The sequence below is a fragment of the Mustelus asterias genome, chromosome 5 (assembly GCF_964213995.1).
Source record: "Mustelus asterias chromosome 5, sMusAst1.hap1.1, whole genome shotgun sequence".
NCBI lineage: Eukaryota > Metazoa > Chordata > Chondrichthyes > Carcharhiniformes > Triakidae > Mustelus > Mustelus asterias.
This window is the reverse complement of record NC_135805.1, coordinates 88,204,626-88,228,976: the sequence shown is the minus strand read 5'-3', so window position 1 is coordinate 88,228,976 and position 24,351 is coordinate 88,204,626. Positions and strand designations below refer to the sequence as shown.

The following is a 24,351-nucleotide window of genomic DNA, read 5'->3' as shown; positions in this document are numbered from 1 at the left end:
CATCATTTTGCAAGGAGATTTTAAAAAGTCAATATCCAGAGCAGGGTGTAAGTTATTATTTCCCTGAATATTGTTTCCTTATTTGAGGTAGGTGGGTTAGTAGAGCATGGGATTTATGCTTGACATCAGTTAGTACAAACCTATGTACTGATATTAGTGAAGCACTTTCTGCTGATATTTGTGGTAGGTTTGGTAAATTGTGTTTTCCCAGTTAACTCAAACATGAGTGGTCAGAAAGCACCTTACAAGAAGTTATTTACTCAGTTTATATTAGAGACAATTCAACACTTTTAGTTAACTCTATATGAGAAAATTTATAGAATGTTTATGGGGGAAAAAAGGAATGAGGGAGATATTTCAGCAATGCAAAGGATTACAGCGAGCGGAAGTATCATATACAAACTTACAAAATAGGAGCAGAAGTATTTGGCCCCACGTTCCTGCTCTGCCATTCAATACGATCAAGGCTAATTTGTTTGTGTTTTGAATTCCACATTCCCATCTATCCCTGAAAACGTTTGATTCTCTTGCCTAACAGGAATCAATCAACCTTCGCCTTAAACATATTCAATGTTGATAGCATCAGGAGCAGAGTCACTGTCCTGATCCCAACAGACGTGAGCCAGGTCTGCACCATTGCTGCAATTCATGGCATTGTTGATGCCGGGGATAATTCCCTAATGACACACATTGGCAATGCAGGTGCCAATCAAAAAAGAAAGTTGTACATTAACTTGTCTGCATGCCAGTTGACCTCTCGAAGTTAGTCTTGCACGATAACATTCTGTCCCAGGAACAAGGGATCAGAAAATGAGTGCATATAGATTGCATTTCTCTCATTAACCATACCAAATTTATTGAAGCGATTTGTTATTTCCGTAACCTGGAATCAGCACTGGAAAAATGCTGCAAACATTCATCATTTAGCTTGCTACCCATTAAAACATTTTTGGGGCTTCTAGTCTTAATGGGAAATATTAGGGTAGATTTCAATTTACCGCTTAGGCATAAGAGCATAAGATACAGGAGCAGAATTACGCCATTTGGCCCATCGAATCTGCTCCACAATTCAACCATGGCTGATAAGTTTCTTTTTTCTTATTCATTCATGGGACATGGGTGTCGCTGGCTGGCCAGCATTTATTGCCCATCCCTAGTTGCCCTTGGAGGGCAGTTGAGAGTCAACCACATTGCTGTGGTTCTGGAGTCACATGTAGTCCAGACTGGGTAAGGACGGCAGATTTCCTTCCCTAAAGGACATTAGTGAACCAGATGGGTTTTTCCGACAATCGACAATGGTTTCATGGTCATCAGTAGATTCTTAATTTCAGATTTTTAAAAATTGAATTCAAATTCCACCATCTGCCGTGGCGGGATTCGAACCCAGGTCCCCAGAGCATTACCTTGGGATTACGAGTCCAGCGACAATACCACTACGCCACTCTCAACCCCATTTTTCCGCCTTTCCCCTCTCTATCTCTATCCTAAATATACTCAATGACCTGGCCTTGACAGCCTTCTGTGGCAATGAATTCCGTAAAACTGGTCTTGTGTGATTTGAATGCAAATTAAAATTGTGTGAGTTATGTAAGGGTTAACTGATCTGCAATGCCAGTTTTGTGCCGGTATGGCAAGTGTGAATCTACCCTCTTAGGTTTTATTTCCTTAAATTTTGTCTGGTTGTCTATAAGAGCTATTTTTCACATTCTGGCAAATTTCCTTCCCATTCTTTTTTTTAGGCCACTGCGTTGATTTCTTGTCTTTCCCCCTCACTCTATTTACTGCTTGTCAGTGTTTTGTCTACTGCTACATTGTGTACCTCTGCTGCATCTCTGGCAATGGAGATGCTGCTGCTAATATTACTGTATTGGCTGCTTCTGGAGGAGGAAGAGTCAGAAAAGGCACGAGGGAGAAAGAAATGTGCGTACATCCAAGAGCATCATGACACACTTTCACTTACCCAGTTATACAGTGTACAAGCCAAGATGCACCTATTTTGGCAGTAGAGGGGACCAGGAACTATTCTCAGGCCCAGCACCAGCCAGTGTGGAGACTCTGGGAGGCCATTAAAATATTTTTCAAAGCTGTATTGATGGGTGATTGTATTGCATTTGAAGTTCAAAGGCAAGAAATGGTTAGCTAAAGTCACATAGCTTTAGGTTACCGCCTTTACTGTACAGCATTACAGTAAATGTCTATTTATTGGAGTGGGATTTCCAAACTTGGGGGGGAAAGAAGTTCTGGCTTGGGATTAAACAAACTCTTTGGAGTTTTAACTCCATTGGCGTGCATGCTTTTTTTTTTAACAGGTTCCCTGCCTGAAAGCCAGCCTGATTGACAGGCTTTGCTCCTGTCGAGAGGGAAATGCTGGAGAAGAGGCCACAGGCCAGGAGCACGTTATGTTTGTACTGATCGTGAGGGGGGGCAAGGTGGGTACAGTATGGGGTTTGGACTAAGGGTTGTGGGGAATGATTGTTACCTGACAGGATTGATAACATGGCATTCTGAATAGAATATTGCAATGTAGCTATTTTAATATTATATAGTTACCCATAAGTAATTATCATCCTTGCAATGACCTCGCAGACACTCCAAATAAGACCCTCTTCTGTCCTCAGTTGTACCGTGCTACATTTTTTAAAGACAGCTGGGGCTGGCACCGGGGCTACTGAGAGCCAATTCATAGAAATGCATAGAGTTTTACAGCATAGAAACAGGCCATTCAGCCTAACAGATCTATGTTGATTTTTGTGCTCCTCACAAGTCTCTTCACACTTTATTTCATCTGACCCTATCAAAGTATCCTTCTCGTCCATTCTCTCTCAGACTAGCTGGCCCTTGAATCCTTTCAAAGCCATACAATTTTGCAAAGCTTTCTGTGGATTAATACCCAGCTAGTACAGTCCCTTATAAATTACTATGTGCATCTGTAAGTAACTCCAACGTGGATGTGATTTGTGAATCTGCTGCAGTATGTTTTAGCAATGTGTGTTTCAGAGAATCGTATAGTTTACTCAGCAAGGAAAAGGTTCAACATAAGATTCAACAATGATTGTTAATGAGCAAGACATTGAATCGTCTTGTTCATTATGCAGGATTTATCTGCATGCCAGTTGAACCCTGTGAGTTTCCAACCTTCTTACGTTGAGGATCGTTTCTGCAGTATGAGAGCCTACACCAACAAACGAATGCTATTCATTTAATGGGCAGAATATGTGAAATCAGCTGAGATGTTCTGATTGCCTTATGTGATGGACTTCTAATTTTAATGTGTAGTAAAATTTGCAAAATAGAGCTATTCAAAAGCAGATCAATGTGCACTCATTCTGCAATGTGTTTGAATCTTTAAATATGTCACATTCCACTGTTTTCTTTTGATAGGTGAAAGAGGAATGCCGTCTTCTAAATGCTCCCCCAATTCCTCCACGGGGTACTAAAGGTGTTCCTACACCAAGCCCACCAGTTCCACCTCGATTTGCAAAGGCCCAGCTTCAGCAGGCCCATTCACCAAGCCCTAGCCTGTCCTATTACTCATCTGGTCTTCATGAGATGTAAGTGGAAATAACTCTAAATAATGAATGCAAACCTTGTAGGGTTCTGTGGGTCATTGATTTTTCCTGATTTAAAAAAATATGTAGTTTAATCCATCACCATTCAGAAAATGAATTCTCCCTTCCCTCCTTCATCACTACTGAAACATTTAGATGTACATATATCACCTAGCTAACCATCCATGTATGATTTAAAATCTTGTACATAAGCACATGTCCTCTCCATGAAACTGACATCTTGTTGGCACCATTTTTGGTAATGATATTTTGTCAACGTTTAAAGTTGATGCTATCAGTGTAAATACTTTAGAACAGCATTTCTCTATGTAACAGTCATCTTTCACTGTTTATCGATAAACCAGTCAAATCATCCAAAATACCTTTTGGAAAAACTGTCAACTTGTTTCTCTAGAACTGAGATTTTTGATGTAAAAGTTAAGGTTTTAAATACAATTGAGACAACTGTATCTCAACAATACAATTGTTATAAAATCATTAACTTATATTTTTCTACATGTCCTTTATGCCTTCTCTTAAAGTTTATACTTTTAAGCCTCAGCCTCCCTGAAAGTTTGGACTTCACTTGGACTAATTTTCCCTGACAAGTTGACACAGTGCATTCTGAGTTTGTTTAATTGGCAGGATTTCTCAGCACTCATCAGTACATTTCTGAGTTGCAGCATAGGGGTGTGTCCCCCATCAGTGCGTAAAACTGTGCAACTTTTTATGCACATGGTCTGACTAATATCTCCTGTGTCTTGCTGATAGTAAATATAACTATTCTGATTAACAACAGCAGCAAAGCAAATGGTCATACCTGCATATCAAGACTTGGGTGGACCGACAGAGAACTGGATCATTACTTGCCTGCCTCGGCTGGAAAGACGGGGCGGGAAAGTGAATCAGAAGCCTAGTGAGGTGACGTTGTGAGGGAGGGGAGGGGTTATGGGCACTGATAGTGTGAGGCCTCGATAAGGGTTTGGAGGCCTGGATGGAGGTTAGTCCTAGGGTAGGGAGCATGGTGATTGATGTCAGAGATCTGTGTGGTGATCGGGGATGCGGGGTGTTGAGAGACCAGAGGCCTCAGGGTTGGAGGAGGTAAAATCAGAGTTCCCGGGGGGGACGGGAGGAAATTGTGATGGTGGGGTGGGTGCACAATGGTGGGGGTTGCCTCGGCAGGCACACTGATCCAGGTGTAAAGGCACTTACCTCCTGGATCCAGCATGTCCTTGTTTGGATAATGGTGCTAAATTCTCCAAGATTTGCAAAACTCAAAAAATTTAAAGCACCTACTTATCTCAGTTAAAGCCGGGCAGGTTTCAGGTTGGGTCGGGAATCTGATTTGTAGGATTTTAAAACTCCCCGTCCAATCCAAATCAACCCATGTTTTAGCTGAACCCTCCCCTCCCCTCCTTCCCCTCCCTCCTTCCCCTCCCCTCCTTCCCCTCCCCTCCCCTTCCCTCCCCTCCCCTCCCCTTCCCTCCCCACCCCTCCCCTTCCCTCCCCAAAATATATTGAGAATTATGCGGAACCCAAGTACAAAGTAATGAACTGAACATCTGCAATGATCGCCTTAAAAACTCATAAGCTAGCTTTGCCACATCTGGGACACCATTCTACACCTTATAGGCTCCTTGACAATATATTGTGTGTTGCATGTGCTCCCACTATTATTTTAGAATCCCGTTCGCTACTGTCTCGTTTCCCTCAAACTGCATTTAACAGTTATAATTTTTGGAAATTGCTATCCTGTTCCTTTTTTAATTTCTATTTGCAATTGTCTTTTTTGAATCACCAACATCAAATCTTTATATGTCACACAGCATGCTTAAGACCTTATTACTCGCTCCCCAACAACTCAATCTGTGAGGCCACCATCGGACCAAAACCTCCTTCCATGGCCAGGTCCATCAAGCTAATCACGTCAAACATCACCTCACCCAGCATGCTAGAGAGAGGGTCAGACAAGTGCCCCCTCCCCGCCTTTTATTTTAACTAAACTGCAATTACTACACCAGAAAATGCCTCAATTCGTACAGTGGTTAGCACTGCTGCTTCACATCTCCAGGGACCTGGGTTCGATTCCCAGCTTGACTCACTGTCTGTGTGGAGTTTGCACATTCTCCTCATGTCTGCGTGGGTTTCCTCCCACAGTCCAAAGAGGTGCGGGTTAAGTTGATTGGCCATGCTAAAATTGCCCCTTAGTGTTCTGAGATGCGTAGGTTAGAGGGATTAGCGGGTAAATATGTAGGGATATGGGGGTAGGGCCTGGGTGGGATTGTGGTCGGTGCAGACTCGATGGGCCAGGTGGCCTCTTTCTGCACTGTAGGGTTTCTATGAGTACACATAGAACACACAACTCCTCATTTCATCAGCTGCTCATTTCACCAATTTAACAACCTCTTCTTCCCAATTATTTATAAGCTGGCAACTATTTGCCTCCAATATACTGTATGTTGACTATCACCTTTACATGGATCCTAGCTTTTAAACCAGTAAGAGACAAAATGATAGGCACACAAATAAGGAAATTTGTAGTAATCAAGGACATTCATTCATAATTCTCACAAAAAATGTCAAGAAATTTCAATTCCAGTTTCATGAACTACCAAAACATTGGTTTAAAATAATTCCGGAGCACCATGTAATGGCCTGGATTTTGCAGCTGTGATGATGGAAAAATCATTCGTGCTGCTGTCATTATTTCTCTAAAATTCTGGAGCAACTTCTGGAGTCTGCACATTGTGGTCAGTTCTTCACTGGGTTCACTGTGAAAGCTGAATCGTCCTCTGAGCTTGGAAAAGTACAATCTATGCACTTTCAAATCTCGCAAACTGCACCCTACACATGGGTGATTTCATGGGCCATTTGTGTCTTTTCATTGCGGCTTCTGCTCACCAGTGCAGTTTGTAAGCCACGTTGGAGTATATGAAGTGTGTGGGTGTAGAAGCAGGCCAGTTAGAAGGCCTGCGACGGTTCTCCAACACAATATCCCAGTTCCCAACAGAGTTTAAAGGCCCCCTCCACTTCACCCTTCACCTCCCTCAACTCCACCCCCCCCCCGCCCCCCCAACCCCCTGCCCCCTCAGGTGTCTGTGTGCACCATGTATCTTCCATAACTTGTCACTCAGTATGCACTACACACAGTCCAAGCAATATCAATGGAAACATTTTACTGTGACATGGTAGTTAGCACAGCTGCCTCACAGCATCAGAGAGCTGGGTTCAATTACTGGCCTGGGTGACTGTCTTTGTGGAGTTTGCACATTCTTCCCTTATTTGTGTGGGTTTCCTCATCACCCTCTGTCTCCTACAACTGAGCTAATTTTGAATCCATTTTTATCAAATTACCCTGTATCCCATGTGCATTTACCTTCTTTACAAGCCTCCCATGTGGGACCCTGTCAAAGGTTTTGCTGAAATCCATATAAACTACATTGACTGCGCATGGTCACCTCTTCAAAAAATTCAATTAAATTTGTTAAGCATGACCTCCCTTTGACGAAGCCATGCTGACTATCCCTGATCAAGCTTTGCCTCTTTCAGAAGTTTCTTCAATAGTTTCTCTACCATTGACAAGTGAGACTTACTGGTCTGTAGTTCACTGGTTTATCTCTACAACTCTTCTTAAACAGTGGAACCACATTTGCTGTTCTCTAGTCGTCTGGCACCTCCTCAATGTGATGTGGAGATGCCGGCGTTGGACTGGGGTAAACACAGTAAGAAGTTTAACAACACCAGGTTAAAGTCCAACAGGTTTATTTGGTAGCAAAAGCCACACAAGCTTTCGGAACTCCAAGCCCCTTCAGGTAAGTGTCCTCCTCAATGCTAGGTCCTCCTCACCTCCTCAATGTAACAGTTTTAACAACACCAGGTTAAAGTCCAACAGGTTTATTTGGTAGCAAATACCATTAGCTTTCGGAGCGCTGCTCCTTCGTCAGGTGGAGTGGAAATCTGCTCTCAAACAGGGCACTCTGTTGAGAGCAGATTTCCACTCCATCTGACGAAGGAGCAGCGCTCCGAAAGCTAATGGTATTTGCTACCAAATAAACCTGTTGGACTTTAACCTGGTGTTGTTAAAACTGTTACTGTGTTTACCCCAGTCCAACGCCGGCATCTCCACATCATGACCTCCTCAATGGCCAGAGAGGAATTGAAAATTTGGTAAGAGCCCCTGCAATTTCTTCCCTTGCCTCCCACAGCAGCTTAGGGCACAATTCATCCAAATCTGGAGATTTATCCACTTTCAAGGCTATCTACTCCTCCAATACCTTGTCCTTCCCTATGTCAATTTGCTCACAGTCTCTCTCCTTGAATTCTATACCACCATCCTCATTCTCGAGGGTGAAGACAGATGTGAAGTATTTATTCAACACTCTACCAATGTCCTCTGACTCCACCCACGGATTGTCCCCTTGGTCCCGAATGCCCTCCTCTTTCCCTGCTAATCCTCTTCCCATTGATATACTTGTAGAATATCTTGGGATTTTACCTACTTTTACCAGTCAGAGCTTTCTCATATCCCCTCTTTGCTTTCCTAATTGCTTTCTTAAGCTCCACCCTGCACATTCTAAACCTCACTAATGCATCCACTGATTTGTTCCCGTTGTGTTTTTTAAGAGCCTTTCTTTTCCTTCTCATTGTATCCTGAATGTCTCTTGTCGTCCATGGTTCTCTGGGCTTGTTACTCCTATCTATCACCCTCGAGGGAACATGTTGGGCTTGCACCCTCCCCATTTCCTTTTTTAATTCCCCCACTCCTCTTCTGTAGATTTTTCCCGTTAGTAGCTGTTCCCAGTCTACCATGGCCAGATCCTGCCTTATTTTACTAAAATCCGCTCTCCCCAATCCAAAACTTTCTTTTGCAGCTTGTCTATTTCCTTGTCCATAACAAACTTAAATTGTACCATGTTGTGATCGCTATCACTTAAATGCTCCCCACCTCCACCTCAACCACCTATCCGGCTTCATTCTCCAGAATTAGGTCCAGCACAGTTCCTTCCCTTGTTGGACCCACTATATATTGATCTAAAATGTTCTCCTATAAACATTTCAAGAAATCTACTCCATCCAAGCCCTTAACACTATGTATATCCTAGTTAATGTTGGGAAAATTGAAATCACCTAATATAATAGCCCTATTGTTATTGTTTTTACACATCTCCACATATTTGCTCCTCAATATCCCTCTGACTATCTGGGGTCTATAAACACCTAACAATGTGGTTGCCCCTTTTTTATCCCTAAGTTCTACACACAAAGCTTCATTTGATGCCCCCTCCAAGATACCTTCTCTCCTTACTGTAGGAACTGACTCCTTAACTAATAATGCAATGCCTCCTCCTCTTTTACCCCCTCCTCTGCCTCGCCTGACGATTCTATATTCTGGAATGTTGAGTTGCCAATCGTGTCCTTCCTTCAACCATGTCTCTGTGATGGCTGTTATATCACAGTTCCATGTGTCAATCATCACCCTCAACTCATCTGTTTTACCTGCAATACTCCTGGCTTTGAAGTAGAGGCCATCCAGCCTGGCCTTACTCCCTTGAAACTTAATACAGCTGCACTCCCTCTGACTTGTTTGTTTTACTGTATGATTCTGTGCCCTTATTTTGCTAACAGTCTGTGTCCCCTCCCCCTGCCAAATTAGTTTAAACTCCTCCCAACAGCACTAGCAAAACAAAGCAACGCGTTAAAAATGCATCTTGGTTATAGCACCTAATGGTGACATTTTAAGGTGTGAAAACACTTCAGATTTACCTTCCAGAATATTCCAGACCCCTCCGCAAAATTTCCATTTTCTTCAGGAACTCTCAAACCTGGTGTGCTTTTAATGGGCTTCCTAAATCCCACACGAGATGAAAATGATGTGTGTGAGGATATCTGATTTCCAACCCTATTTAAAATAGGGAGCCTGACTTCAGTGGGAGCGGGTGCACATTTTGCACATTCGGCAAAAAACTCAAGGAAAATGGCGTGGGATCAGGAATAAGGAGCAAAATCAGATTTCCTCCCCAATAATCTTAAATGTGGCCATTAGCGCACCGGAAAGCACCTCACCACCCAGACAAAAATGCAGCCCCTTCAAGTCCCCCAAACTGCAATTAATTAGAAAATACCTGAGAGCTTTCCTTTTTTTTACAATTAGACTCACTGTGGAAACACTTCAAGTTAGACCTTGTTAAATGAGTTGTAACTGGGTTTTTTTTAAAGGTTGTGTATTAAGATCATCATTAATGTTGAAAACCTCTCCAGTCCTTGAATCTGGTTTTCTATTCGAGTGGTGTCAACTTTCTCCAGTCTAATTTTATTTTAAAATCACACAATTGTTTTAAAAGTTTATTTATCTTTCAGATTCTACCCAGAATCCTACACCGATGCCCAGGTCTTTTATTTTGCCCTCAGTAAACTTTATGAAAGTGGAAGATAATGGGTGGGATTTTCCGGCCTCGCCCGTCCCGAAACCGGAAAATCCTGGCCGATGTCAACGGACCTTTCCGTGGTCCGCCCCCTCACCCGCTCCGATTCCCGTGGAGGGCGGGATGGTAAAATTCCAGCCAATCAGTAGTTTGCAACCTGTGAGAACGTGATGAGCTGCTTACCCTGATTGATGACATTACTGCTCAAACTAATGTTGGAAAAGGGAAAAACCTGACCGCAAAGATCAATGTAGGGGAACTTTCTTCCAGGTTAGCACCACCGTCACTGCTACCTTCTGCAATATTCAGGCCGTTAAGTCAGTGGCATGTATTTTTTGTTATCTGAATGACACAGCATCTCTAGTGTTGTAAAACAATATGATTGCCGACTGACCCTGAGGGTATTCTTGGGGGAAATCACTGCGGAACAAAATAATACATGCATACATTTCTTGTCATGCAACTGTTCTTATGTTATATTTTTCTTTTATTTCTCGGTCTTGGGTAAGTAGGTAAATGATCCCAGGCAAATTCTTACAATCAGTTTTTGATTTTGCAAATGTCCTTTTTTTAAAAAAAAGCAATAACTTTGTTACGCACGGGGAGATGATTAATTACTGAAACAGCATTTTAAGACAATGGAAACCAGTTATTTATTGCTTTCCCCCAACCTTGTGGAAGCACCGGGGATTTACAAGTAGCTACCAATCTATGAAGAAAACTTGCCAGCAGTTAGCTTTTAATTTACTCCAGGAGTGTCTAACGTCGACTCGTATTGAATTTACCACAAAATCTGTTTATTTACAGAAAATCCACCTTGTGGCCTTAAAAGGAAGATGCCATTTACGCACAACTCCATTTTGACAGTAACATAATACATTTCCCATTATATGGCACAATGGTCCAAATTATACCGTAGCAGGACATCATGTGTGCCATTAGTTAGATTTACCCTGACATGTTCAGGTTTCTAATTTTATTTTATGTGGCGAGTTGCTGAATGTGTAAGCTGATAATGTCGCATTAAGGAAAACATAGCATCTGAGTGAACAGGGAAAGCAACTGCATGTTTACATAACCAATCAGACTGAAAAATTGAGAATTAAACAGCACAGAAGCTGAGAAGTCTGAATTAGACGTGGCGAGTTCAACGCCAAATCAGATACAGAAGGAGAAATAGAGGGAATCTAAAGGATTATTGACCCACGAGATCTTCCTCGATCCTAGGATCCTGGTGCCTGTCCTACCGGCAGCCATGATGTGGAGATGCCGGCGTTGCACCTGAAGAAGGAGCTTAAGGCTCCGAAAGCTAGTGGCTTTTGCTACCAAATAAACCTGTTGGACTTTAACCTGGTGTTGTTAAACTTCTTACCGGCAGCGGACATGGCCTCCTCCTTGGTGCTGCCAAGCACAAGTGCTGCGGCCTTTGATTGGTCAACAACTCTTGGTAGGGGAGACTTATGCCCCAGGATCTTGATTCCAGGGAATGCCACCACTCAGGTGTTAATATTGTTGCTTGTTGTTTCCCTTCCCACACCCAGTAATGCACAAGGTAGACTTTCATCTATTTCCATACTTAGTTATTCCAGGGACAGATCACTTGGCCTACTGCCAGAGGCTTATAGCTTGAAGGGCACCACTCCACATCAAGCATGGCTGAGCAGCAGTCTCTCCTGCTCTAGCACCAGCCTTTGGCACGTTGGAAGGATTTTGTAGGTTGATACACAACCTGTTTGACCGTGTTATGTATGCAGCTTCCTTGACCATCAAATCTTGGGTGGGTTTGGAACCCCGATCTTCTAGCTCAGAGGCAGTGATGCTACCCACTGCACCATAAGACCTCCAGATGCTAATATTGCAAACATTAATTTCCAGCCTATAATTTGAATTTTTTTTATTGTCACCAGATTTCGGTATATTTTCGACATTTTCAGATTAATTACTCATGGGGATGTAGGCTATTGTTATTCAACTGTTTTGCATTTTACTGTTTCTTGCAAGTCTTTGGATGAGTCAAATTTTCTCCTGTACTCAGTTCTGGGCACTGCATTTTAGGAAAGGTATATTGGCCGCAGGAAGTGCAATGTCAGTTTACCAGAATGGTACCTGGGCATCAAGGCTTAAATTCCAAGGAGAGATTACTCAAGCTAGAGTTGCGTTCCCTAGCCTTTGGAAGGTTGAATGGTGATTTGATTAAACTTTTCAAGGCAGTGAGGAGAACAGTTTGGGATGGGTTGGGAGACATTCAGGGCGATTCTCCCATCGCGACCCGCAGATTTTCTGGTGGGTCGGGTTGGGAGATGCGCGTGTCGGCCATTTTACGGGATTCGCTCATGCATTCCTGACGCATGCGTGTCTCCCAGAACCAGAGAACAGGCGCAGTTGGGATCGCGCTGGAAACCGGCGGGAAGAGAGGTAAGTGATTTTAATCTGTTTTAAATGTATTCTTAATCTATTTTAAATGTCATTATCGGGCCCGGCATGGAACTTGCCGGACCTGATAGCATCTCCCACCCACCAGGAGTATTTTACTCCAGCGGGGTTTAGAGTAGTTCCCCACATTTGGGGAACTAACAGGAGACCTCGCCGGAGTGAAGGGGGGGCAATCGGGGTCCCCCAGGGGGTCAGGCGGCGGGGGAGTGCTACCCCCTGGGCATGGGCACCCTGGCAGTGCCAGCTTGTGCCCCGGCACTGCCCAAGGGGCAAAGTGCCCATGTCCAGAATCGGGCAGTGCCAAGAGGGCGGGCCTATTGTGGATTGGGCCTAAGGATCGGTGAGGGTGGGCGGATCTGCTGCCACTCTGCATGGGGATCGGTCTGGGCTGGAGGGAGGCCAGCGATCGGGGCAGGCTGGGGGTTTGGTGCTCTCCTGTCGGGGGAGTCTGCCTCTGGTGGGGGGGAGGGAGTTGGTTTGCCGGTGGGCGGGGGGATCGCCACTGCTGGAGGGGGGAGTCTGGAGATCGGGGCGCTCTGGGACGGGGGTTGGGGCTGGCCCGGGAATTGTCATGGGGGCCTCGATCGGGCCGTGGTGGTGTTGAGGTGGGGGGCAGCGATCGAGCTGCTCAGCAAACGGGGCCACTGCGCATGCACAGAGTTCTGGAGCTGTCAAACTCCGGTGTGAATAGGCCCCGCCCCTGGGCTTTTAATGAGATTCATGACTGGGACCTCTGCATTGCACAGAGTGCAGAGATTCGGGTCTGAAGTTGCACTGAAAAAACAGTCGTGATCTAGATCAATTTTCTTGCCAATTCAGCACTTTTGGGAGAATCACCTCCATTATTTCTGCTATTTGGGAAGTCTAAGACTAGGGAGGCTCATCAAACAATTACAGCCAGTACTCTCAGGAGTGAAATTAAAAGATGCTTCTTCACACAAAGGGTGGTAAAAATTTGGAGATCTACTCCATAAAGGACAGTTGAGACTAAATAAATTGCTAATTTTAAAATTCAGTGATTGATTTTTGTTAGTCAAAGGTATTAATGGATATGGGGCAAAGATGGATATTTGAAGTTAGGTCACAGGTCAGCATGATCTCATTGAAAGGTGGAATGGGCTGGAGTAGCCAAATGGCTCCTCCTGTTCCTACGTTTCTAAATTGGGGAGATGGTGGCGTAGTTGCATTGTCGCTGGATTAGTAACCCAGAGGCCCCGGATAATGCTCTGGGGACCCGGGTTCAAATACCACCACAGCAGATGGTGAAATTTGAATTCAATTAAAAACAAATCTGGAATTAAAAGTCTAATGATGACCATGAAACCATTGTCAATTGTCGTAAAAAAAACATCTGGTTCACTTTAGGGAAGGAAATCTGCCATCCTTACCTGGTCTGGCCTACATGTGCCTCTAGTCCCACAGCAGTGTGGTTGACTTGTAAATGCTGTCAGGGATTTGCAATAAATGCTGGCCCAGCCATCGACATCCACATCCCATGAAGGAATAAAAAAAAGTTAACTTTAATTAATTTTCCAAAACATCCAAAATATGTCAACATCCAGGAGACCATTCAAATGTTGTAACTCTAAGTGGGCACAAAAGAGGAATCAATGGAGCTGAAGATGTGAAATGATGATTTGACACAGGATTTAAATACCTGCAGTACCTTAAAGGGGCTGGTATAGTCAAAACAAACTTTGATTAAAAGCAGTTTACATCCTTGGACAATGAAAGATAAGTTGGCTTCAAGTGCAGAGCCTTAGGTTCTGGCTGTGCAAGTGCTGCTGGCTTAAGGAAAGCAGAGGAAGGAGATGCTCTGGGACGGGGGTTGGGGCTGGGATAATTAACCACAAAGGACTTCAAAGAAATGTGCTTAAGTTCAGTGAAAAAGATGGTCAGAGCATTGATTATTAGCTGAATGACCCACACGTGGCAACTCAGTGTTGCAAGATGATTAATGACCCAACTAGATCAAGGAATGTAAGAGGTACCAACTACTTTGTTTGTGTCTTGGATTGTCACAGCTGTGCCCACATTTAGTTCTGTTCAAGTAGATGAGTTATGAATGAGTTAAAATCTTACTTGTAGTGCCTATTGCATTAACGGTGGCATTGACACCATGATTCTAGTATGGGGTTCAGAATAGTTTATTTTAGTGTGTTGCAGTGAGGCCATCCAAAACATCCAATATAATGCTATGGCCCTTTAAGCGTTGAAGGGATTTATTACTGAAATGTCTCTGCATCGCTGTGGAACCCTACCCAGTTGAAGAATGTATTTGTATTCCATTATATGTACATGGTGCATCTATAACGAATATACTGCTACAAGCAAAAAAACCTCCTATTGATAAACACTATAATACTGTACCAAATTACATTCATTCAGTAATGTAAAGTGCATTAAGGTCAGATGATGCGAACATGAACGGCCAATTTCATGACAAATGGGCTTCCCTCAATATTGCAAATTCAATTTTGGAATGCTTATGACTTGTCTTTTCTGCATTTGTGCTTCCTGTTATGTACCTTAATTATTTCTTTAAGTGCTTTAGTACGACAGGCAATTTTTCTAGCTGCCTATGGACATTTGAATCTTTGACAATTACTGTCAGAATTTTCAGTACTAGGGATATAGAGGGTTATTTCCCAATTTTAATGCCTGCTTCCCACCACTTCGGAAGGGGCATTTGGCAGCTGTTGCCTAGTTCACAAATTCTGACACATTTACAATGACAAGTTATTTCGTTCACACAGATGGAGTATTACGTTGCTATAGTCAGTTATTGAGAGAGTAGATCCAAATAACAGACTTTCCTTGCATTATATTAGGGGGTCAAGATTCCTCTGTTGGGAAAAAAATGAAATAAAAAATTGTCTTGGATGTGATTGTTGGTAAATATAACAAAAAAATGAGCCAATCATGTGCATCTGTAATAATGAACCTTTGATGCTTCCCTCACAGCACTCGAGCAACAGAACTGGTATAATGGTCAATAAGTTTTTTAATATGCCTGTGTAATGCATGCTGGTTAGGTGCATTGGCCATGCTGAATTCTCCCTCAGTGTACCTGAAGAGGCGCCGGAGTGTGGCGACGAGGGGATTTTCACAGGAACTTCATTGTAGTGTTAATGTAAGCCTACTTGTGAAACTAATAAATAAACTTTAAACTTTAATGCTCAACAATTGTTGAAAATGGCATAACAAAATCTGACAATTTTTAAGTGAATCCTGAATGTTCTGGTAACAATTCAAATAGAAAAAAGTTTAATTTTGATGGACTGGACATCTTCTAAATATATAAATATGCACTGAGAGAGTTTGGGATTAAAAAAGTCAATGAAATCTCAATGCTTCATATCAGTCAATAAAATTAATTGGCACGATTAATATTGTCCAGAATTCCTATCTTTGGGTTTTATGCTTTAAATATTGGGCTGAGATTTGTTGAAGAAATAACAATGTGTGGACGGTGCACGTCATTATTAATGTGTAAATTGCCCAACAATTTGTGGTGAGGATGAGATAACTTGTGAATGAGAACACAACACTACCAGTTATATTGACCAATTCATAATTGGGCTCAATATTTAAGCGAATGAAATTGGAGGAATTGAATTTTCTCCCAGAATCTTCACAATTTGAATTGAATTTACCTACCTAAAATCTACTAACTTTGCCCACTATTTGTTGAGCTCCTTCCTCGTGGTTTGTGGTGATAGTTCCGTTGAAGAGATCACTTCACTCAGTCTGGTAATGATAGAGGATTAATCCACATTGACATGTCACGTCTCTAATAAACTCTTCATTTATTTCCTCCTGTTTCCAGTTCTGGAACTCGCAGTGGCAGCTGTTCGCCATCTCCAGACGCGTATTCCCTCTACTGTTACCCATGTACGTGGGGAGACTGCAAGGCTACAGATTCTTCCAATCGTCCAATATCAGGGAATATTTCATCTAATATCCAGAACGTGCAGACCTCCTGGTCGGATCCATGGGCGTATTCAGACAGTGTTCAGAATGTGATCAGTGGGCGATCTACACCCCAACTATCAGGAGGTGCAGTGCTCAAGAGTTACTACAGTTGCCCTCGGCTGAAACCACCAAGCTCTCAGAAACGGTTTGCTCCATTTGGGGCATTAAACCCTTTTGCCAATCCTAGTTACTCATCTAGTCCGTCAGCCACAGATTGGTTGGAATCTTCTGATCATCACAAGTCTCCACCCACCACATCGGACCATTTTGATCCTACGGTCAGCCGTAGCACTTCTCCTGATCCAGGTTCGGTCAGCAATTCTGGAGACTTAAGGTACAATCAGGAGTTTAGGAACTGTGTGCAGGATTCATTGTACAAACAGACTGAGAGCATATCTTGTCCAGTCCCACCACCACGGCCGCCCAAAGTCTGTGATTCAGACAACATCATCATCAGAAGCACAGCTTCTCTTTCTCCTACGATCGTAAGAGGTGCCGAAGGTGGGGTCACAAGGGTCTATCTCACTCAAGGAGTTATAGAGGTCCCTCCGGTGTCATCGAGAAGCAATACAGAGATACCCGTTTCCCTCCCTTTATCTAATACCCCAAATATGTCCAAATTAAATGGTAGTGGTTTGTACTGGCACCCACCATCTGACCTTTCTACCCTTTCTGTGGAGGAAGTTTCCAAATGCCTACGGTTCATAGGACTATCAGAAGATGTGTTGACGTTCTTTGTCCGTGAGCGAATTGATGGAAACATTTTCGTTCAATTGACTGAGGAAATCCTATCTGATGATTTTAAACTGACAAAACTGCAAGTGAAAAAGATCATGCAGTTTATTAAAGGATGGAGACCTAAGATTTAACCTGATTCTTTGTCTGGTAAAGTGGATTAAGGTTAAACTCTAACTGATAGAACCGTATGATAATTGGAAGAGCTCTCTTTGCAATGGATGTTTAAAATATCTCAGAACTTGTTTTGCCATTAAAAAAAATACCATTCATGTAGGTTAGTGTGAAGGATAGGTTTTATCAAAATATATAATATCCTTTGTTGCTATCATTGCACATTTTAAAAATGCTATCTTTTCTTTTGCCCCATTAGAGAAAATATTAACTGCACAATACATTGAAGTTTGTAGGAAGAAATTTGAGTTGAAGAGTTAAATTACTTTTGAACTGTAATCAAATACAGCCTTATTGGAATTAGGATAGACTTCAGGTTATGTGATTGTTGTCTGTTAAGTCAAACTCAAAATGTTTTCATGAATGTTTAAGGTGCCACCACAGTGAAAAGTGGAAATGCAATTTCCATCGCTTCAGCTTTTAAACAATTTATTGCTACTATTTGTGTTACTGAGGTTGAATTAGATTAATGATGGATAAACCCTTCCTAACACTTGCTGTACTAATAAAGCTGTGGAACTCCATTTAAATTTCTTTATTACCCATATAATTTTCCTGTACTTCCACCCCCCCCCCCAACAAAAATAAGAAGCCCAGGAAAATGATAATAGATAGTAAAATAATTCTTGTGCGGCATGTGGTTATCGTGACAACCAGGAGGAAACATTAAGTACACATCTGTGAGGAAATATACAGTTGCCCTTTATCCATAGTGCACTGCATATGCCTATAATTTAGCGCATTGTTTTAGTCAGTAATTTGATCTAAAAATGTACTGTACTAATCACTACTGTCTTAAAAACTGTATAGTCTGTTATTTGTGGAAGACAACTCTAAATTATACAGTTTAATGGCTGTGGTTTTTTCAACTAATTTTTGGAAAATATCTGTGTATGTATATTTATGGACAAGCACCTCTTCTCAATGTAGATGTTCATGTTGATATAATTTTCTTTTTTAACAATGAAAGTTGATAATACTATAATTGTACTGAAATGCCCAGGTTTATGCATAATTTAATCTATACAAATCAATACAGAGAATAGAACACAAAAACAAAAAGCATCCATGTATGATTTTAGTGTTTGAACCTTTCAGTTTGCATGGAATAGAATTTGTTCTTCAAGCAGAAACGTATACACTTGAGTTCAGTTTTCCCCATCGGTGAATCAGTGTTGGCTGTCTTACAACCTTTCATTTCAGTGGGGTGGCATGGTTGCAAAGTGGTTAGTACTGCTGCCCCACAACACCAGGGACCCGGTTCGATTCCCGGCTTGGGTCACTGGCTGCTCGGAGCCTGCTCGTTCTCCCCGTGTCTGCCTGGGTTTCCTCCAGGTGTTCAGGTGTCCTACCACAATCTGAAAGACATGCTGGTTTGGGAGCATTGGCTATGCTAAATTCTCCTCCAGTGCACCTGAACAGGCGCTGGAGTGTGGCGACTAAGGGATTTTCACAACTTCACTGCATTGTTAATGTAAACCTATTTGTGGCACTAATAAATAAACTTTACTGTACACTTGCTAGGAAACTAGTGTCATAGCTTGAGGGAATGGATTAATATATTTTCTGCATAGACAGCCCTGTTATCTGTTGCTTCAGAAGTAACTCAAAATACGATATCCTAATGTTCTGGTATTGGACTCGCACCCCAGAGAATTTGGTTCAAATCCCACCATTGCAAGCTGTGAAGCTAAATTCAATGAATCTATAAATCTGTAGTCTAGCATCAGGAAAGTAACCACCAAAACATCTGGATTGTGATTAATCCCAACTGGTTCACTAATGATCTTCAGAAAAGGGAGCCTGCCACCCCGAGCAGTCTGATCTGCGTTCAAGGCAAATCCATTGTGACTCCAGAGGAACACAAACCATCTTTGAGACGTGGGGTCAGTGGGAGGGCACCTAATTTGCATGAGGCAGGAGGCCACTGCTATGACTTCATCAGCCACTGACCGTCTCTTGCTTCATTAGCCAGGAACAAACAGAGATTGTAAAAACTTCATATCAATCGGAGTCCTTTCAAACTTTATTTAAAAGTTTGAATATGGAACAGAGAGGAACCAAGCAGCTGACTGAAAAGAGCAGGAACACTGAGCAGCAAGAGTTTGAAAAAGGAAAAGAGGCATTGAGCAGCTCCGTCTGAGAGCGGCACAGTAGAAAATGAAAATGACAGTGGCATCCTAGCAAGTGGAGCGGTGGTGAGAATAAGTTAAAGGTAAATATTGCATATATAACATAAACTATATCAAGTAATTAGTTAAGAAATTAAAAAATATAGAATGATTCTAGAAAATGTTATAATTCAGGTCAGAAACTCCAAAGTGTTTTATGGAGCCCGCCTGGATCATACGTTTTGCACCTTGAATTTGGCTAGGATAAGCATGATATGTTTCACCTCAAGTATGATTCAAATGACCCACTAGGGAGCTTTTATCAAACAAAGTTTATTTCAGAATATAGTTAACATGTATGGAAAGAAAATTAGCAATAACTTCTATCAATTACAAACAAGAACAAAACAGTCATGATGATGCATAACCCTTATGTGTGAGTAGCATATGGAGTTGTTGAAAGTATTGTGATCCCAGACAACCACATCAGCCATGAATGTCTGCGCCTCAAGAACATCAGTTCAGAGTTATTGAGCTGGAGTCCAAGGTGAAGACATTGCAAGGCACCAGAGAAGGGATGGTTTACTTGAAGGCAGTCACATCCCTTAGTTTAAGAAGTGGTACAGGTCTGGTTTGTGGTCAGGGACAGAAAGACGTGACTGCGAGTAAGGCAGCTAAGGGGACCCAGGTACACAACTCAAGAAGTTTTGGCCTTTATCCTTATCCAATGGATACTAAGTTCTTGCTGCTTGTGTGGATGGGGGCAAAGTCTGCAGACCGGATGAACAAACTGATCATGGCACCATGGTACAGGAGGCCTTTTAGATGGGGGCAGTAAAAAGAAACACAGTAGTGGTAGGGACAGTATAATCTAGGAGTTATATACTGTTCTCTGCTGCTATGAATAGCAATTTTGAAAGCTGTGTTTCTGTCTCAGAGCAGGATTAGGGAGGCGGGAGGTGAAGAACTTGTGGTAGTCCAAATTGGAACCAGAAATGTTAAAGAACCTGGGTCACAAAATGCAGACCCTCACAGGTAAAAACCTCTCGAGTTGTTACTGAGCCACATGCAAATCCACTTGAGGACAAACATATTTGAAGGTTAAACATGTGGTTGAAAGTGTGTGGTGGGAGAAAGAGGTATTGATTCATTGAGACCAGTTTGGGGAGGAAAGAGGGAGCAGTTTCTTTGGGATAGGTTCTACCTAACCTGGCCTGGGAGCAGTGCCCTGGTGAATGGAATAACTAACGCGGTCGACAGGGCTTTAATCTATTGAACGGGGGTAGGAGGATTCAGGAAAAGGTAAATTCAAAAGCAAGAGAAATGTTGAGGAAGTAGAGCACAGTAGCAGTTTGGGTAATTATCAGCAGAGCAGGTCAGGAAAGGACAGAGAACTCAACAAAGTGACTAGGGTGCTGTCTGGAAACTACAGAAATAAAAAAGAGCCAACAGCCATTATACTTGAAAGCCTGAAACATTTGCAACAAAATAGATGAATCATATGCACAGATAAAAATTAATGGCTTTGACTTTAGAGTCATTATGGAGAACTAGAGTTACTCAGAGCCAGGACGTGGAGATGCCGACGTTGGACTGGGGTAGGCACAGTTAGAAGTTTCACAACACCAGGTTAAAGTCCACTTTAACTTTAACCTGGTGTTGTGAGACTTCTTACTGGAGTTACAAGGATTTCAAATTGAATGTTCCAGAATACTTGACCTTTAAATGACGCAAAATGAAAAAGGATGAGGGGTTTCCCTGAGAATAAAGGATTGGATAAAGACATAAAAAGAAATGTTAGCTTCAAAGTCAAGATGTAGAATCAGTTTGAGTGATGCTAAGAAACAGCAAAGGGCGGAAAACAGTAAAGTGAGTAGTTTAATGAATAATGGTTGTAGTGTTGGGCAGGGTATTGCTCAGAAAATTAGAGAGTTAATGAGGGTAATTCAATCATCATGGGGTATTTTAATATTCACTTAGACCGGCGGAACTGAATTTGCAGAATTTGTGGGGGAGACAAGTTCACGGAATTCATTCAAGATAGTTCTCTAGATCAGTATGTCAAGGAATCAGTTAAGAAGCAGGCTGTTTTAAATTTAGTTCTGTGCAGTAAGACAAGATTAATTAATTGTTGTAGTGAAGGAGACAGCAGGAAAGATTGATTGTAATATGATTTGAGAGTGATTGTAGTTAAAACCAAAACTGGGGTTTCATATCTCAGCAAAGCAAATTACATAGGTATGAAGGGTGAGTTGGTTAAGATCCCCCTTTCCTGATGACAGCTTCCTCAATCAGGCATAAAGTGTATTTGAATGACAGACACCCTCGAGAAGCTTGCATGCTCCCAGCATGCTCCATCTCTCACCCACTACTGGTGAATACCAAGGTTGAGGCCCTTAAATGGGCATTAATTGCCCATTTAAGGGTTTCAATTGGCTGTGGTTTGTGCACTTAATTGGGGTAGTGGTGAGAAGGTGGGATCTCCCTGATCAAACACTAATAAAAGCAAATAAATTTATAATAGATTGTTCAAATTTTAAAATCATAGTGCTATAAAGTCAGGTGGAGCATGTTTTTTTTTGAATCGTACAGGATGTGGTTATCGCTGGCTAGGCCAACATTTCTTGCCCAGCCCTAGTTGCTTTTCATAAGGTGGTGGTGAGCTGCCTTCTTGAACTGCTGCAGTCCCTGAGGCATTGGTACACCTACAGTGCTGCTAGAGAGGGAGTTCCAGGATTTTAACTGGTTAGCACCACTGCCTCACAGCGCCAGAGACCGGAGTTCAATTCTGACCTTGGGTGACTGCCCCTGTGGAGTTTGCACGTTCTTCCCGTCTGTGTGGGTTTCCGCTGGGTGCTCCGGTTTCCTCCCACAGTCCAAAGATGTGGGGGTTAGGTGGATTGGCTATGCTAAATTGCCCCTTAGTATTAGTGGGGTAAATACGTGGGGCTACAGGGATAGGACCTGGGGGGGGCTGTTGTTTGTGGAGACTTGATGGACCAAGTGACATCCTTCTGCACTGTAGGAATCCTATGATTTTGACAGTGAAGGAATGGCATAGAAACATTGAAGATATATTCCAAGTCAGGATAGTGAGGGACTTGGAGCAGAACCTCCAGATGGAAGTGTGCCCATGTGTCTGCAGCTCTTGTCCTTCTAGATGATAGTCATGGGTTTGGAAAGTGCTGCTGAAGAAACCTTGGTAAGTTCCTGCAGTGTATCTTTTAGATGGTACACAAGGCTGCCACTGTTTGTCAGTGGTGGAGCATGTGAATGTTTGTGGGAGGGGTAGCAATCAAGCCAGTTGCTCTGTCCTGGATGATGTTGAGCTTCAAGTGTTGTTGGAGCTGTCTTGTGCCTTGTAGATGGTGGACAGGTTTTGGGGCGTCAGGTGTTGAGTTACTTGCAACAAGATCCCTAGTCTCTGACCTGTTCTGGTAGCCACAGTAATTACATGGCTAGTCCAGTTCAGTTCCCAAACAGAAGAGTGCTCTTTAACTGTGTTGAGGTACCCTGAACAGTTTGAAAATATACTTCTACATTCTAAATGAATGCCATTCTTAATGAACTTTACCTGTGATTAATTGTGTTATGTCAAGGAGAAATAGGTGTGAGTCAGTGCTTCATGTTCAAAAATCAAGTTAGGTTTTCTGATTAGTTATAAACTTCACATAAGGTCCACGCTATTTAGAAATCTGGCAATACCAAGATCAGTAATTATTTAACCTGAAGAAATGGGGTTTCAAATGCTTTAGAAACTCTTAAACATTTAAAGTTATCAAATGTTGCCATAGCTTGCAGAATGGATTGTTGAATAAAGTATGAAATGAGCACCATCTGCTGGATACTCACAGATGAGGCTTTAAAATGTCAGATTGACTTGCTATTCTGGTCCTTTTAAAATCAATTTTCCCTGTTTCTTTAATGTGTATTATTCCAAAACCAAACTTGTATGCATAATGCATCAACGAGTAGCGGTCCAACATTACTCAACTTTATGGGCAGTCAGTGCTACCTCTGTGCCATTCTGGCCTTGGGTGACTTGTCTGGGTGGAGTTTGCATCTGCGTGGGTTTCCCCAGTGCTCTGGTTTCTTCCCAAACTCCAAAAAATGTGCAGGTGCGATTGATTGGCCATACTAAATTGCCCCGTCAGGGGGACTAGCAGGATAAATACATGGGGTTTGGGGAGGAAAGAAATGGGGCTTGGGTTGTGGTTGCAGGCTCGATGGGCCGAATGGCCTCCTTTTGCATTGTGGGGATTCTTTGGAAGATGTCAAAATATGAATGCCATAAAGAGCACCATGGCCACTGCAATAAGGCCAATGTAACAATAGTAGTCACCAAAGTTGCATAACTCTAAACCCAACTAAACTAATGTGAATCCCTTCAATCTATTTCAGCCATAATTCCTTACTTGTTTTCTTTTGTCATTTAGACTAACTGAAAACATCCCATAAACATATTTTACAGATTAAATTTGTCAGCACTTGACACAAAGGCCACAGCGACAATTAAGGTATTTAGACAATCTTTCCCCATTAATATTGGACAGAAAAATTACAAAATGATTACGGTCATAGTGATTGTGTATTTTACTACATGTATTTTAGCTTTTCAGGAATTTTACCAAGGCTACTCTGAAGTAAATGATTCCCCAGAAGATTTAAAAGCAATGTGATCAGACTACCTGGTCTAGAGACTGGATCTAGTCCCTTAAAAAAATTGTTACAACCAGTCAAGGGCATCGATGCCTATGTTGGCATCTCAAACAACAGACCACCCTACACAAATCTTCAGCCTATCTTACACATCGGCTGACTATTCAAACATGGCAGCATCACCTGCCATGTAACTTCCAGCAAGGGTTGGTGTATTTCAAATCGGAATAGAAACAGTAGCTAATGCTATTTTCCCCATGTCCCATCAGAGGCTAAACTGTAACATTCAAGATA

General features: G+C 42.3%; 1 protein-coding gene across 4 annotated transcripts in view; it reads left to right on the top strand.

Moving 5' to 3' along the window:
* Positions 1 to 18,338, top strand: part of gareml (GRB2 associated, regulator of MAPK1-like) — a 169,905-nt gene extending 151,567 nt beyond the window's left edge. For 2 of the 4 annotated variants that reach the window (XM_078212980.1, XM_078212977.1), the window contains 3 exons: positions 2,310 to 2,429; positions 3,382 to 3,551; positions 16,233 to 18,332. In XM_078212980.1, the coding sequence (XP_078069106.1) occupies positions 2,310 to 2,429; positions 3,382 to 3,551; positions 16,233 to 17,247 (1,305 nt within the window). In that variant the 3' untranslated portion in view covers positions 17,248 to 18,332. Of the gene's footprint in view, positions 1 to 2,309; positions 2,430 to 3,381; positions 3,552 to 16,232 lie in introns of all 4 variants that reach the window. The other 2 variants (XM_078212978.1, XM_078212979.1) reach the window with 2 other exon arrangements.
* The last annotated feature ends 6,013 nt before the right edge of the window (positions 18,339 to 24,351 follow it).